Below are 17,313 nucleotides of genomic sequence, written 5' to 3' on the forward strand. Positions count from 1 at the left end.
CTGAAACATGCTATAGCATGTCAACGTACTTTCAAGGAGGATAATTTGGGTTTGTTTTGAAGCTAGGTCAACCCATGGAGCTTGAACTAGCTGCCATTGTAATTCCTATGACAACAAGTTTGATAAACAGTAAATTCAAAATGAAGAAAAATATAGAAGTTAATAATTTAATATTTTAAGCATATTGATACATTCGTAGTAGAATGAAAACAAAGCAAGAGAGATGAAAACAAAACTACCAAAAAAAAAACCAAAATAACTTACCTCTTTTACAAAAGTTTTACTCTATAATCTTCTTGGCAATAAATGGCCTCTTGCACACATGTAGCAATAGCAGTGCAACTGCTTTGAAACCTTCAACAATTAATCTTCAGCTCTATTTGAGTAATGACAATCAAGAATGAAACTTCAGCAACAAGGACTAATTTTTGTCTTCATCAATCAAAATGAGGTAAAATGAGTTTGTTTTAGTGTTTGAAATGGTTTAGATGGAACTGATAGGGTAAAAGATTCATTTTAGTCTAGTTTGGTCAAAGTCAAACACTGAAATTTTTTAAGAAAACAAAATAAAAAATAAAAAAATCAAATTTCCATTAAAAATGTGTGGGTTCCATGTTGGCACTGCTGGATCTGCCAAAGTTCGGTCCGGGTTCGTCCAGCATGAACCCATAGTCAAATATTTAGATTCCTGATCTGGTACAAATTGGACCCATATCTAGGGTCAAAATCTGCAGAACTGGTAACTTGTTTTTGTGTTAAATTCTAGATATATGTTGAATGTCTTAATTAGAAAAATCTGTCATTTAATTTTTTGGAAATCATAATGCAGAGATGTAACAAGACTTTGGGATATAGCTGGAATGCGTTACAACGATGTGAGTGGAATTACAAAGGATGCTTCTGCTATGTTATTTTCCATGGAAAACAAGCCTCTTTTGCCTGAATATTGGAGTGGTAGAATAAATGGAGGTAGTGTCTCTGTAGAATGTATTTATTTCTTTGAGAAATCATCTCCTGGCAAATGCTGTTACCTTGATACAGTCTTTCTTAAATCTTTGAGCAGACACTTCCTGAGGTCTCATTCTAACATTTTCTGATATGCATGGACTAATTTATGCTTGTTATGAAAGTGCCCTGGCAAATTAGTTGGATGAGAAGGTTTAGAAAGGTAATTTCAGTATAAATTCTATTTTGAACATAATTTGATGTTTGTTGGTTTGTGACAAACTCTAATGATCAAATATAATGTGTACCATTGTTTAGGATAATGATCATTGGCTTTGAAGATTGCATTCTTTTATTCATGAAAGGAACTCACACATTTAATTGCAGCAGGCACTTTTTCTTGGCAAGGAAGGTTCAATCTATGGGCGAGTTATTCCAGGTACGATAAGTTTTATCTGTTATATGTTTTCCAATCCAATGCATTCCCATTCCCACCATTTCGCTAAAGCTCAAGAAACAGTTATATAAGCACTCGGCTGGTACATTTTTTTCTTGTCATGGAACCTTTAATCTTTAGATCTCTTACCTTTATTGACTGCCAATATATTCCTCTTCCTATTGTTAAAGAAAAAAAATGGATCCCTTCATTGCTACTTGTGTCTTATTAGTTATTTCCTTTAACACTGATGGATAGTACTTTGCAATGTATTCTATTCATTTTCTTTTCCCTTTTTCTGACAATAACTCCTACATGATCTATTATATACCTGAGTTGTCTTTACTTGCTACCAATTATTTGTGTTTTACTCTTCTCCCTTTCTCTGACTTTTACTCCTACATAATCTATCATATACCTGTGTTGTCTTTACTTGCTATCGATTATTTGTGTTTTACTCCAAGAATTTACATTATATGGTGTTTTATGTGCACATCATGAAATGTTTATAGTTTGCCATATTTGTCAGGGCTTTTGCTTTCCAAAAATGTATTTTCCATACATTGGTTCTTGTTGGTATTTGATGCACTTCTTTCATTTTACTAAAGGTGTAATGTCCCCATTTTTTACCAGCATTTTTGCAGAGGAAATAATTCAATTAATTAAATTAAGTTGTCTAAATTAATTTTTTCAGACAACTTATATTTAATTAATTGTGTTTATAAGTTAAATATATATTTTCAGAGTGACTCTTTCTTGAGCCAAAAAGTAAAATATTATAAAGTATAAGGAGTTAAAATGATTAATATTTAAAAAGTGGTTTTTTATAATTAAATTTCAGAAAGTTCCACAGGGGCTTTTAAAAGGAGGTTGTGGAAACTCATTTGATTCATTCTTGATTATTCATTTTGGTGAAACCCTCTTTGGGAGTTTGAGCTATCATTCAACTATTCAACATAGAACGAAAATCTAAGACGAATATTGGTTTCGTGGATGAAAACCCACCCAGCCAATCCTTGGTCAATTCATCTAAATTTCACAAGTGTGCAAATTGATTTAGGTTTTGCAGGGTTTGGAGCAAATTGATTTATGTTTCAGATTCACAGGTTTGCCAGGTGCAAATTTATTGAAGATTTGTAAGCAAATAATAAATTTGTGAATTAGTGTTGTGTGTGCAAGAGGAGAAAGGAAGAACATTTTGTACAATGTGTCCGGGTGGATTTGGAACAAATTTACTGTGCTGTGTGTGCTATGGAGAGATGAATTTTTAATATTCTATTTATTTTGAGTATTTCTACCCAGCTGTACCGTATCGTTCAATAAGCTTGCCGTACTATTTTTTAAGACTTAATTGGGCCGTACATTTGGTGTGGAAATTTCACCAAAAGAGGTGATGCATGCATTGAATTTGAAGCCTTTAAAGACTTCCCAAATCTTGCTATAGCCATTTATAGGCTTTACCAAAGCTGGTGTGACATCTTAAGGAAGTATCACAGCCTTGCTAATTGTTGTTTTAATATATATAAGGTGTCATAGTAATGTAGAGGAGCCCATTAAGCACAAAGAGAGATTTCAAGGAGTTTGCTGATTGGGGTGTTGACTATTCCAAGGTCTAGGTCAGCTTTTGACATATTAGTATTAAACTTTTGTTGATGATATGTCTGCTATTAGAAATTTCTGTGAATATCTTTTTGTAATATCAATACAAAGCAATATATAAAATTTCTTTGTAATCACATAATGCAATAATTTTGTAGGAATGAAGTTGTTAGCTATATGTTATGACATTTATTTGTAATAACTCTCAAAAATAAGTTGAAACAAAACTGTAACACATTGAATGCAATTTGTTTGAAGAAATGCACGTGCATCATATTTCGTGAAAATTTCAAGTTTGGTAAAAATATCTTGATGTAGGGGAGGAGTTATGACATTTGCAAAAATTTAGAAATTTTCTACTACAAGATCATTTTCAGATTGCTTCCAGTAAGTGACCGGCGCTTATTTATGTTTAGTTTCAGCAGTTGTGAGTCAATGATCAGCTGTTTGCACGTGTTAGAGGTTAGTTTCAGTAGTTGTTTATCAAACTTCTGTGGCTCCATAACAGCTGTAGCAAATTGTTGGTTAATTTTCCGTGGCTAAAGGAAGATGAAGATAAATCTAGAACTCATGATAGAATTTTTGCAAGAGTCTCAAAAATATTAGAAGGCTCTAATAAGATTGTTTGAGAATCTAGAGATGTTGAAACTTCACTTATTAGTTGGAAAGATAGGGGAATTTTCATGATGCACAATAGGATAATGTCTCTTAATTGAAAATGATGGTGAAGCTAATTGTTTAGGTGCACTTGCAAGTGAAGAGGATTACACAAGTCTTCTTCAAAGTGTTGAGTTTGGAGCAGATGATAGCTTTAAAATTGAAGGTATGGAATTTTTGATGATTCTTTGAGTATAATGCTGTCTTAATATCTATTCAAGGCATTTGCAATGCAACATTTAGAGAGGTAGCTGATTTTGGAAGTACAAATGAAGACAGATAAAAACATTTGTTGTAGGAACCTGATTTTGATGAAAGGCCTCAAGAATTACAAGTTTTGAAGAGCCAATTGTTGGTCACCGAAGAAAAGGTTGTGCAAACATTAACATGTTTTAATAGCACACACCAATTCATTGAATATTTCCTTTGGAAGGCTTAAGTTGAAGAGAGACATAAAGGGTTTGATGGTTGAATCCACTTTATCAAATTTGCAAACTATCAAAGGTGATTTAGAAATATGAAATTAGATTACTTGCATTTGCTCTCAGACAAAGATCATGCCATCAAGTTTATAGAAGAGACTTTCAGCGTGTTCACAAAAAAGGAGAAAGAAGTTGACAAGCTTAACCTTGAGATAAGTTTAGCTCATCATTCACTCTACATAGCAGAAAATTAGTCACTTGTTGCAGTCACATTGAAGAACAAGATTGTGATACAAGGACTATGAAGGTCAAACAAATATTTGAAGGAATTAATGAGCTCCAACAAGACTGTGATTTGGAGCCAAGCTACCTTTGAAGACATGAAGAAGGATTTGGGAGTGATGAAAGATTGCTCAGTGATTTCAGCAGCCCTAATATCATGGAGATTCAACGTGATGATAGCACTTGGGAAAAACATCAAGAGTGCAATTTCATTGGGCTTGATAAACAAATTTTGCATGATGATACACCTTCTATTTTTGATGCAAAATTGTCTTTTGATAATATAATTTTTGAGACAACCTATTTCAAGAAACACATATGGTGAGAATAGTAGGATATGGGATCTAGATGATTGTTTGGGATACCTAGTGCTAAAAGTCAAAATGGAGCAAGTAGGTGAATTTCACATTGGTGGCATTGTGAGGTATGCTCATCCTTTTACTTTCAGCCTACTTGCAAATGATTTGGTCATGTTGTTGATGACACGTAAGAGTGGGACAGATAAAAGATTTTATAGAACACTTTGGTATGAGGTACTTTCTTCTACAAAAGAAGAATCCAAGTCTTGCATGTTTCTCAACTTGGTTCATTGGGTTGGCTATTATGCTAGGCTATAGGAAATGAAAGCAGAGAGATGGCACAATGTAAACATGGTGGTGTGTTCTTAGAGTTCATTTGGGATCCCGGTATTGGCATACATGTTTAAATTGCTCGAGGACAAGCAATCTCTGAGAAGGGAGGACTATAATGTCTCCATTTTGGCCTAGGTTTTCTGAGAGGAAATTAATTAATTAATTAATTTAAGTTGTCTAAATTAATGTTTTCAGCAACTTGTATTTAACTAATTGTGTTTTTAAGCTGATTTTTTTAAAAAGTGACTTTACTTGTAGCTAGGAAGTAAAATATTATAAAGTGACTTATAAGGAGTTAAAAGAATTAATATCTAAAAAGTGATTTTATAATTTAAATTCCAAAACATTCCAGAGGGGGTTTTAAATGGAAGTTGTGAAAATTCATTTGATTCATTTTTGGTTATTCATTTTGGTGAAACCCTCTTTGGCGGTTCTTAGCTATTGTTTAGCTATTCAATCTAGTACGAAAACTCTGAGGTGAATATTGGTTTTGTGGATGAAAATCTACCTAGGCAATCCTTGGTGAATGTTGGGAATTAGTGTTCACTTCTAGGTATTACGAATATTAGAAGGCATAAAATAATTTGGTGTCATACTATTAAGTTGTTAATAAACAACTTAATATTATTAATTGTCACAAGGTTTGTTCAATAAGATATTTTATTAGTGGTACACATTGAGTTGTTCAAACAACTCAATATAATTAGGAGAGTTGATCTTGGGAGTTTCCTATTATTTAGGAGATTAAACTCCTATATATATGTAGTGTATTTGAAGGAAAAATAAGGGAGAAGCACAACATTATCTCCTATTTGTTCATTTGCACTCTAACCATATTTCTATTAGTGAATTCATCCAGAGTTCACAAGTGTGCAAATTGATTTAGGTTTTGTAAGATTCGGAGCAAATCGGTTTATCTTTCAGATTCATAGGTTTGCCAGGTTTTCAGGTACAAATTTATTGAAGATTTGTGAACAAATAATAAATTTGAGAATTAATGTTGTGTGTGCAAGAGGAGAAAGGACATATATTTTGCGTTGTGTGATGTGGAGAGATAAATTTTAAATAGTACATTTATTTGAAGCCGAGTATTTCTACCCAACTATACCACAGCCTTCAGTAAGATTGCTGTACTATTTTTGAAGACTTTATTGGGCGGTATATTTTGTGTGGACATATTTCAAAAAGGGGCCATGCATGTATTTTGAAGCCTTTAAGATTTCCCAAACCTTCTTGTTGCCTTTTATAGGCTTTATCAAAGCTGGCGCAACATCTTAGGGAAGAATCGCAGCCTTGTTAATTATATATATATATATATATATATAAAATTGCAGTCTTGTTTTATATATATATATATATTTATATATAAAAGCTGCCGGTACAATGCATGGGAGGTGCCATGCAGATACTAGTGTAAAGGAGGCCACTAAGCACAAAGGGAGATTTTAAGGAGGTCGCTGATTGGTGTGTGGACTATTCGAAAGTCTAGGTATGCGCTCACATATTAATATTAAATTTCTGTTGATGATATTTTTGTTGTATGGAATTTCTGTGAATAACTTTTTTGTAACAGCAATATGAAGGAATATATAAAATTTCTTAGTGATCACATTATGCATTAATTTTGTATGTATGTAGTTTTAAACTATATGTTGATATTAATTTGTAATACCTCTAAAAAACAAGTTGAAACAAAACTCATAATACATTGAATGCAAATTGTTTGATGAAATGCATGTGCATCATAAATTGTGAAAATTCCAAGTTTGGTAAAAATATCTTGGTAGGGGTTATCATAGTGGTATCAGAGCATGTATGTGAAGTTATGACATTTGCAAAAATTTAGAAATATTCCAGTAGATGATTTTACAAAAGGGGTTGCTTGTTTTTGGATTCTCTTTTTTAGGGAACAAGTCAAAATTGATGATGTTCAAGGTGGAACTGATTTTGACATCTTGGGTTGTCTCAAACCCATGTTACTTGGTGATGAAATCTGCTCTAGTTTCAACTTTTCCAGTGACACTCAAGTCAATCCCAATGTTGGCATCAATGTATTTGTTAATTTGTGTTGACAATTTCTATATACCCTTGTGCATAATTGACCCTCACGCATCTTGTGCCAAACTCAACATCCATATTAAGATTGCACTCTTTTATCAACTCTAACAGCCATAGTTCAAAAACTCATTACTTGCCAGAACTCGATGGGGCCAAATTTGAGGAGTCAACAACTTAGCAAAAAAATAATACCTAAATTCCTAAAATAATTCCTAAATTCCCTTAAAAGCATAAATTTTATGCAAAAATACAATTATGCAATGTATCAAATGGGTTTGTCAAATGTTGGTGAACTGTTTCCTATTATCTTTGAAGACAAAAAGAGTACAATATTGCTACACATGAAAAGCTTTTGCTATGGAAACAAACAATGAAACATCTGTTTGATAAGAAGACCTTGCAAAGAAATTTCTAGGTTGGTGATATGGTCTTCTTGTGGAATAAAGTTGCTAAGAGGACGAAAGAAACTTAGCTGGACAAAAGAAAGCATGGGAAGTTTGAACCTTTATGGCTTGGGCCATATCAGGTTGCTAAGAGTTATGATCTAAATGCGCATCATCTTAGAAACTTAGCTGGAGAACTTGTGGAGCTGCTTGTACATTGTAGCATTTAAAGCGTTATGATGATGGTGTTTTGTGACACACTCCAATATAGAATAAAATACTGTATTTTATCCTTTCTTGAACAAGGAAACCTCAAATGCTAAACAATGTGATCAATTAAGGTAACCCCATGGTCCTATTGTCGAGTCTTGACGTGCAATGGATAGACTCAGCGAAATGATGTGATTTTCTGTTCTCACAAAGAGACTTACACTTTATATTTCTACAAAGCAATTGGAACATGAACATCCGATATAGCAATTTAAGTGATGCTTCGTTCCTAAACTAACTTAAACTTCTACCAAACAAAAGGGGTTAGAGAAACTAAGCTAAGACCCTAAGGACAATGATGATGGTGGATAGTGCTTTAGATAGACAAATTCCTTAAATCAAGTTTTGCTTTGCCATGATAACAACTACACAAAATTGATGTGATTTCCAAAGGAAAATGAAAGATTTTCGTATTGTAAACATCCATCCAAATACGCAATGTTGGTGCAATCCAAATGAACACCCACAATCGAACTATTGCCACAATGAGGTTTAGATTAACCATACATTGCAATTTGCAATCGACAAACTACAAATGGTATGAACCAAGGAATTCATCAAATATCTTCACATTTCTCCATTAAAATCAATGTAACTTTAACTAAAACTTGAGAAGTAGAAACCATGAAAATTGTTGAAACTTCATACAAATGTTCACCATATCTTCAATGAAAATTATGTATTTATTTTGACATAGTCCTGGCAACAATTTGTAATCTTCCCTCACTACTACTACTATTTATGCTACTATTATTAACTTCTAACCTTCTACAAATCTTCCCTCACTACTACTACTATTTATGCTACTATTATTAACTTCTAACCTTCTACAAATGAAAAGGCCAAGCCTTTTATAGACCTTCAATTACAAATCAAGGGCCTAGATTGATCCTAAATCAATGGCCAAGATTAAACAATAAAACCCTAAGGTGGGGTTACTTATAACTAACACCTCATACATGTAATGCCAACCAATGAGAAAATTGGAAGTCTTTGAATATATATCCTTTTAGATAAAGGACCGATAAGAAAAATGGTTAATATTTATTTTAATGCCTCCTACACATCCATCTACACGTCATCTCCTCTTGTTTGGATGAGTCAGGTTCAATGAATCTGGACATGTTGACCTTGGATTATTTGATCGGTGGAGGTGAGTAAGTGCCACCTCAACATGCATGTTTCAACTCCACTTCTATATCATCATAAAGAAGTCTCTATATTTCCAGCAATATCTCTTGATACTCAACATTGTAAGTTTGATTAACTCTTCTGAAACTATCTATTCAAGAGTGAAAACTGCTTTCTTTAGGCTTCATTATGCACTTCCATCTTCATATTCAGAATCCTCCGTGATGTCTTTCATGTTGTGATGCCCTTCTTTGTCACCTTTTTGAATATCTTGATCTTGTCTCTTCATCCTTCATTGGTCATCATTCCATGCAATCATTTCTGAAAAGAGAAAATACCTTGGATTACAATTTTGAATGGATCCCAAGTCAAATCCGAATTTTTTAAAGTGAAATGCAAGAAGATTGTGACAAGGAAATGAAAATTCAACATCTTGCATTCCTAACTCATCTTGAAGAAAAAGAAATTTCATGAAAATCATTCTTCAAAGAGAGATTACGAAACACATTTTATCTTAAAATAATGTCAGTAATTCACAAAAAATGCTTCACAAACCCTTCCAATAATCTGGAAATAACCCTTTCAAACTTGGAATTTTCTTGGTAATGATGTTTCAAATCTGGAAATGCTGGAATTGGTGAAGAAGTTTGCTCAGGTCTGCATTTAAATTAGTGTTTTTTTCCTTAACAAATCATCTCCTCGCAGCTGTTGAATTTGCTCCTTATCTTGGTTCTTTAAAACATCAAGCACTTCTCTATCTTTCTCCCTCAACACTTGCTTGGAATCTGCTTTCTTTGCATTGAATTCGTTTCTATCTGCTTCTGAATTCACTTCTTGTCTGCCCTTTAAATTCACTTGGAATTGCTTTTGATTGATGTGAAATGACTCGTCTAGTTTTGCATTCATAAAGGCTCCATGTTGCAATTTCATCCTTGGTGAGGGAGGCCATCTAGGTCAGCACTAAGAGCATTAAGACTATTTGCAAATTGCTTCTATTCATCTCAAGTCGACTTTCTTCTTGTGTTTTTGCGTTTGCATTTTGAAGAGACCTATTATTTCTTATACCCAAGTTGGCCCTTTCATTTTGCACCTTGTTTCAATCCACTTCACACTTTCTAGGTCGCCCATCCATCTAGATTTCACATTTGACTCGAATGACTATTTATGCAAGGTGGAGTGCTCACATTGTCATAATGCTGGGTGGACTTTTCATGTGTTCATGCACTCATGAGTGAAATTATACTTAATTTTTACAACTTTAGGCAGAACTTCAAGGTCATCTAACTATTTGTGGCGGAATTGCCCCTTGGTTCAACAGTCTTAGTGGAGTTTCACCTCACTTGCATTCCTTGGTGGGGATCTTAGTGTTGCTTGCATTGTTGAGTGGAAATGCAAGGTAGGCTTGCAATTTGTGGCAAGATTGCGAGGTGGTTTTGCATTTTGAGGCGGAAACACATGATGCTTGCAAGTCTAAGCGGAATTGCAAGGCAATCTTACAATTTCAATCGACACTTAACCTTCTTTGCGCAATTTTGAGTAAAGATTCACCCATCTCTTTCAAACTTCATCCATTCACTCCCACATTTCTTCACTTTCACAATTTTGTTCTTTCAATTTTCAATTTCAAACTTCAAACTTTGCATTGATTTTCATTGACTTTCCTTTCTCTTACTTACCTTGAGTGGGATTAGAAGGTCATCTTGCAATGTTGGTCGGAAATGCATGCATTGTTTGTAATTTTGAGCGGGTTTAAAGATTCCTTTGCAATTTCAAGGGGAAATCGAAGGTAGCCTTGCACAAAATGCTACTTCACTTGTGCGAAGTTTTTCATGTCAAATGCATTTTGAAATTCAATGCAAATTTCAAACAACTTTCCTCAACCCTCTTGTTCTTCATTTCATCTTATTCTTTCATTTTCAATTTGCATTCTTCCATTTGTGAAAGACTAATTTTCCAACATTGAAAACTTGACCAGAACTAAATCACTCAAGTTCTCTCACTTTCTATTGTATTGTCTTTCATTTTGTTGCATTTGTGAACGGAGGATTTCCTCTTCAATGTATGGGCCAAGCTTTCTATATGCACTACATTCTTGCGAGGAATTCAAATTCACATTGTTCTTCTCCTAGTGAGAACTTTACACAAGTCTTTCTTTCCTAATTTTGTTCCTTAATCAACCCCAAAATCAAACCCCTCATTCTAAGGCCAAAGGCTAAAATTGTTACCAAGCTAAGCAAAACTAAGCTAGCAAAACAACTAAGCAAAAAAACAAGTGAAAAAACAAGGGGTCCCCTTTTGCAATGGGGCGTGTGTGTTTACAACTTAACACTAGCGCCAATTCAAAAAAAGTGTTCTTGAACATTTTAAAGATAAAGATCCATTAGCACTTAGAACCTTTGGATAATTCCTTCCAACCTATCCACCAATTAGGAAATATACTCAAAAGGGAAGAAAAACCACAAATTGGATCAAGGTACTTTGTCTTTTGATTACTCAAGTGTGTGCAAATGTATTCATTAGTTTTACAATTTTAGATTGCTATGAAAGAATTATTTTCTTTTGAAAAGGATAAAAGTATCATAGGGAGAAGAGAAAAGTTTCTTTCAAGAATGTAAATCTCTTCATAAATAATGTAGATTATTACTCTGTTGCTAGAGCCCATTTCATAGGCTTTCTATAGCTCTTTTCATATATTTTTTATAAATATTTCAATATATTTTTGTAGCTTATTTCATATGCTTTCTATACTGCACATCTTTAAGCATTCTATGGCTCATTTCCATACAAATCCTATAGTATTTATGTTTTATGGCAAGAAAATGTAATCTATGTATATGTTTATGATGCAGGGGCATTGAGTTGTTTAGTCTTATTGTTAGCTTTAGTTTTGTAGACACAAATCTTGTTGCCACATCAACAGGAAGTTGAATAGAATAAATAGTTACCTTTGGCAAAATGGAGTTGTTCGATTAATGAGCGATGAAAAGAATTAGTTACGAAGGGTAATGAAATGGTTAGGAGAAGTCGAGCGGTTTGGGAGAAACTGAACCGAAAGTTAAATTGGGCAAACAGAGGCAGAAGAAGGGATTCAACAGATTAGTGTGGGCGCTGAAAGGAAAGAAGCTGATAGGCCAATCGAAAAGAAGGCGATTCGAATGGAATGAGAAGAGGCCAGAATTGGCAGTACAAGAAGAGGAGAATCGTGGTTGACGAGGTGTGTTGATAATTGGTGCAGAACAAAGAGTCCCAAATTGGTCGAATGAGAGGATAATGAATAGCAGTGGAGTAAGCCGAGTTTGAAGGCCCTGATAGAAGGCAAGAGGCCGTAAGAAAAGAGGGAGTTGATGGTCGAATACAGGCCACCCATAACCCAATGGTAAGTTGGAGGAAGTATAAAATGCAAAGAAAGAATTGAGGAGAATAAAGGAGGATACTCGTGCTCATAAAAGATCAGAGCCGAAGAGTGATGAGTAGATGAGGAGGCGTGTAGAGACAGGAAAGAAATGTAGATTGTGATGAATTGCAGAGGTTTGTTCGAATGCAGAGAGGAAGTCAGCCGAACAAGTGCATGGCCAAATAGTTGAATGTAGACATCTATTATTGTATGTAATCTTCATCGTATGTTGAGAGATAATAAAGATCAGGTTTTGGTGTTCATATCTATCTTGTTTAATGGTAATGTTGTCTCCTGGTCTTTATGTAACCTGGTGCTAAGTGATTAGTTTAATACATTTTTGTTGTCAAAGTTTGTTATTCTCTATTTTGTTCCTGTCAGAGTTCTGAGAAGAAGCTTGTAGATATTGGTTGTTTTCCTGAATTTATTTTGATTGTTGCTTGATTGTTGAATGTGTGTTTGGGGTTTAGCCTGGGTATCCCCATCATTGGTATGTGTATTGGAGAATTAGCTTGGGATGCCTCATCGATTGGTATCATAGCCCAAAAGATTTGGGCAAGGAAAGGGGGAATGATTTATTGAACTTTGGAGAAGTGTGCGAATGGTGTTCATGTAATCTTGAAGCCTTATGTGTGTTGTAGATTGGGTACGAAAAGACTGGGCAAAGCAAAAGGAGAAAAGCCCTAGGTGTGTTATGACAAGGTCAAGAGAAAGACTCAGTGTTGTTCTCACAAAGGGACATACTGTAACATGCTAAATCTAAGCAACAAAAAATACTGAAAATTTAAACAAATTAACTTTAAATATAAACTTTGAGAATTTAGCTTAAGCTTTTTTTTGAAAGAGAAGGAAATGATTCTATCTAGAAGTATAATCAACATCTATTCATGAATGAAAGCATAAGCATAAACAAAATAAGAAACTAATTGATAACATCTACTAAACAAACAATTCAAGAGAAGTTTAGGGTTTACAGCTTCTTGGATTCCATTCTAAACCTTTAAGTAAACATTGCAATATTGATGAGAGGGAAAGTATCATTAGGGTGATTTTTTGCCCAACCACAGACTAAATAGTCCCCCGTACCACTTCCAATTGGAAAGGCCCGACCCTTTGCAGGGCAGACATAGATGTTGGATCTAATGCCATCTGAGACCGGTGTTTGACCCTATACAACTCTTGTCGATCACACACCATAGGCAGCTCCTAACTAGTATGACCTCTGACTGGGTTGTATATCTGGACCAAATGAATGACTGACGCATACTCATTATGGTGTCACCTTGGCCAAAGGTTTTTATAAGTTTGCAACACGTTAATGCATGTAGTCACTGTTCATCACCCTACTCAGCTAGACCCAAACAAGTATAGATTTCTAAGCCATCAAGACTATCTCTTATGCTAACTGCATACTGACTCCATTTGAGGCTTTCAATGTGTTTTGACTTAGAAGAAAACAAACTTATTTTACTGTGCACCACTTGCTAATATTTACTCATTATGAAACACTTTTCATATGTGTTTGTTTTCTTGTTGATGATACCTATTGGTTCCATACTGTGCTCATGAGCTAGCTAACCTGCTTTCTTGTGTTGACAAGTATTGGAACTCAGTTGACCATCATGCTGTATTTATCTTTTAATTGTAAATCTTTCCAAGAATCTCATCATGTCTGGAAATTGCTATTTGCAGAATTTACAGAATTACCATGTACATTCATTCGTGATTTCTGAATTCTGTTTTCTATCTTTTAGTTTAATGATTCAATTTTGTTTCAAATTTAACCGTGTAAATTCTAATCATGGCTGAGTTAATCAGGTTTACTTTTCATGTCTACTCTGGCTCTTAAATGAGCCGTAGCTTCCCAATTCAGAATTTGTGTTGGCATCACATAATTTCCTTCCTCAAGAATTTCCAGGTTTTACTTGTATTTAATACCAGCTAATGATAAAGACAATACTCATTGTGTAATTTCAATTAATTAATACTCAGGTAACTCTCAAAATTGTATCCCTGTACATTTCTTATGTTTCACAGTCATGATACTTCTTAGCTACATATGTAACTAACTATTCTTTATGCAATAAGCAACGCTTATTGTGAAAGAGTATACAAATATTATTATTGGCTAATAATTGAAGCTTTTCTTACAAATAACTTAGTAAAGCTTTTATCGTTTTCAAAAGAAAATAAATAAGTACTGTGCAAATTGCATAACCTGGCAGAGTATGTTGGTAGCACAATGTGAGGAATTCTCAGTCCGTGGTGGAAGCTAACTGCTTTCTCTTCTTCTGTCAGCTACATTTTTCCTCCTAAGTTCTAATTCTTACTATCCCAGATGTTTTTCCGTGTTGACAATTTCATAAAATGCAACAAATCCGTGTCTAACCAAGGCTATCTTCTTCCGTATATATGTCATGGACTCAAAATTACTCTTTGTTTATTAATATCGGCAGTTATCAACATTTCGTTTTGCTTCAAGACCATTTTCATTTCATTAACATTGAATCACTTCATTACCCCGGATCCTCATTCCATCATGTGGTAAATCCGTTCCCTTATCATGTGAAGGGCGGTGAAATCAAATACAATTAAGAGAAGCAATTTTTAAATCCATTCACATTGACTAAAAGGTGATGGTTCTTTGTTTTGCTTGCACATAAAATTTAGTACAAAGTTGTGATGTTGATATAATCCGAACTCACTAACGTAAAGCAAGGTCCACTCATGTCGTCGACGTGTTCATTTTATTATACATACATGACTATGTGTGAATAGAGTTGGAACCCTATATTTTTATACATAAGTATATATATGTAGATATGTATATGTGTGCTAATTATCATATAACATCACTCACACACGCACACACACACACATGCACGCACACACTCTAATGTCCCCACTTTGAAATAGAATTTAATAATAAATAATAATAAAATTAAAATATTAAAAATTAAATTAAAATATAAGAGAATATAATTAAATATAATTAGAATTTAATTAAGTTAATGAATGGTCAAAGGACATTAAATGAAAAGTTGCGACTTGTAATGACCCTTTTTGGGACATTAGGAGAAATCCATTTAACTAATTAAGTTTAAGCTGTCAAAACATAATAATTTAAAAGACAACTTAATTTAATTATTTATTAATGCAGATTAAAGTGACTTTTTATGTCAACATCAAATCATAAAGTAAAGTCACTTAATAAATAGAAGGGCTTTCCAAGAGACAGGGAGTGGGCAAACGAAAAGTCACAGGGTTGAGCTATTTAATAACTTGGAGAGGCTCATTTTTCGGATGCTTGGTTTATGTTTGGAAATTGTTTCTCTTGGAGAGTTTCTGGGAAGCTCTAGTTTTCAGCAGGCTTGAGGATGCAAACCCTCGAGCTTGGAGGCAGTGGACGGAAACCCATTGTCAGTTGGAGTTATCATTCAGGTGGCACACTTTGTGCTCAGGTTTTATTTATTGGTTATCCAATCGGACTGTAAGTTTTGTGGCTACAATGGGATTTTTTTCTGTTGTTGCTTTGTTAAGGATTTGAGGCTATATTCATATCTAAATTTCAGAAGTTCTGTTTAAATCTGAAATTTAATGATTTTCAGTGTAATTTGGTGAATAAATTGAAATCAATTACATACAAAATTGTATGTTGAATTTCTGTGGTTTGTCTGTTCAAATTTCTAGAATAAATATTCCTAGAGGGATATTTCACGAGTCCCTCAAACATGAGATAAAAAAAAAGAGAAGATAACCTCATTTGAGGGGGGGTAATTTGGGAATCAAAAGTGCAGATCTGATTGTGCAAGGTTGTGTCCCTTTCAAAGGGCAGAAATAACGAAGAGCTGCATTCTTTCAAAGGGTGCTAATGGTGAATGGGTGTGTCTCTTGCCAAAGTGAAGATGTGTGACCTCTCCTTCACATTGAGAGATATAAAGGAAAATTATCAAAGCATCTAGGGACATCACCATGGATCAGATCAGATTAGAACTGTTATTAAGTTACATGCAATAACATCTTTGTTCTTGGTGGTATGCACGGGGATGAGCTGAATATGTATGCTTAATTTATGAAGCCTGATAATGTTCTTATGTAGAATTTAATAGTTATATTAATGTAGACTGCAATATGTATGACAGTTTAATAATGCCTTTCTATCACTAACTGTTCATATGATGATTAAGTAAATTATATGATGGAGTCTGTAATACCTTTCAATCTCACCATCCAATTATGGAGGGAGAATACAAGGAAGCAAGAGCACTAGGCTTCAGCAGGTATGCCAACCCTGAGTGTGGGCCAAGAGGCCAAGTTGATGAGGTCCTTGGTGCTCTTGGACTTGTTGGAGAGGGATAGACTCGAGGTGCCTTGGGTAATTCTCCTTGAGCTCCATAATGGGAACTAGTGTAGGGAGAGAAAGGGTTGTTGAATCCTTCATATAACTATGCAATATATTAGAATGCTAAATATATAGTCTATCAAGGCATAATGGAAATGCTGACTAGTCTATTGTGTAGGGTCCTGTTGTGACGTTTTCACACATTGCCCCATTACAAATGGGGACCCCCACTTTTCAATTTTTAGGGTAGATGTTTTGCGTAGTTTTTTAGTTTTAGCCTTTGCTTATGAGAGGATGTCAGTCAGAATGTTGAAAGGATGTTAAAATTGTTAAAATGGTCCTAAGCGTGAGGCTTCCTAAGAGTTTTGATTTATTATTGCCAAGTGTTGAGTTTCAATTTTGCCTCGAAGTGTGAATGAAAATGATAAAAATATTTCAAATTGGTGAGATTTTCCTGCTCCTAGGAGGTGAATTAAGTCATAAATGCACAAAGTTCCGATGGAAACTTGTTTTCCCCTACTCAAATCCAATTAAAATGATGCCAATCCCGATGTAGAACGATGAAATTTGATAAGTCTAGGCATTTTCAATGCGAAAATCATCATAGTGCCGATGGAAGATGTTTTTCCCCTTATGGCATAAAAGTCAGTTGTCCCGATGGAAGGCGTTTTTCCGTTGAGTTTTGAAGGCATAAATGGACTTTGTCTCGATGGAGCATGATTTTCCATTGCATATTTTGGGGAAAAAGGTTGATTTTAATGA

The 17,313-nt window shown here is 34.3% G+C and overlaps 1 protein-coding gene across 2 annotated transcripts in view; it reads left to right on the plus strand.

The window, feature by feature from the left end:
- LOC131036391 (uncharacterized) overlaps positions 1-17,313 on the plus strand; it is a 122,449-nt gene that overhangs the window by 47,177 nt on the left and 57,959 nt on the right. The window contains exons 4-6 of one of the 2 annotated variants that reach the window (XM_057968274.1): positions 830-969; positions 1,131-1,168; positions 1,336-1,384. In XM_057968274.1, coding sequence (XP_057824257.1) covers positions 830-969; positions 1,131-1,168; positions 1,336-1,384 — 227 coding nt within the window. Of the gene's footprint in view, positions 1-829; positions 970-1,130; positions 1,169-1,332; positions 1,385-17,313 lie in introns of both variants that reach the window. The other variant, XM_057968273.2, reaches the window with a different exon arrangement.

The sequence above is a fragment of the Cryptomeria japonica genome, chromosome 5, assembly GCF_030272615.1.
Source record: "Cryptomeria japonica chromosome 5, Sugi_1.0, whole genome shotgun sequence".
NCBI classification, from domain to species: domain Eukaryota; kingdom Viridiplantae; phylum Streptophyta; class Pinopsida; order Cupressales; family Cupressaceae; genus Cryptomeria; species Cryptomeria japonica.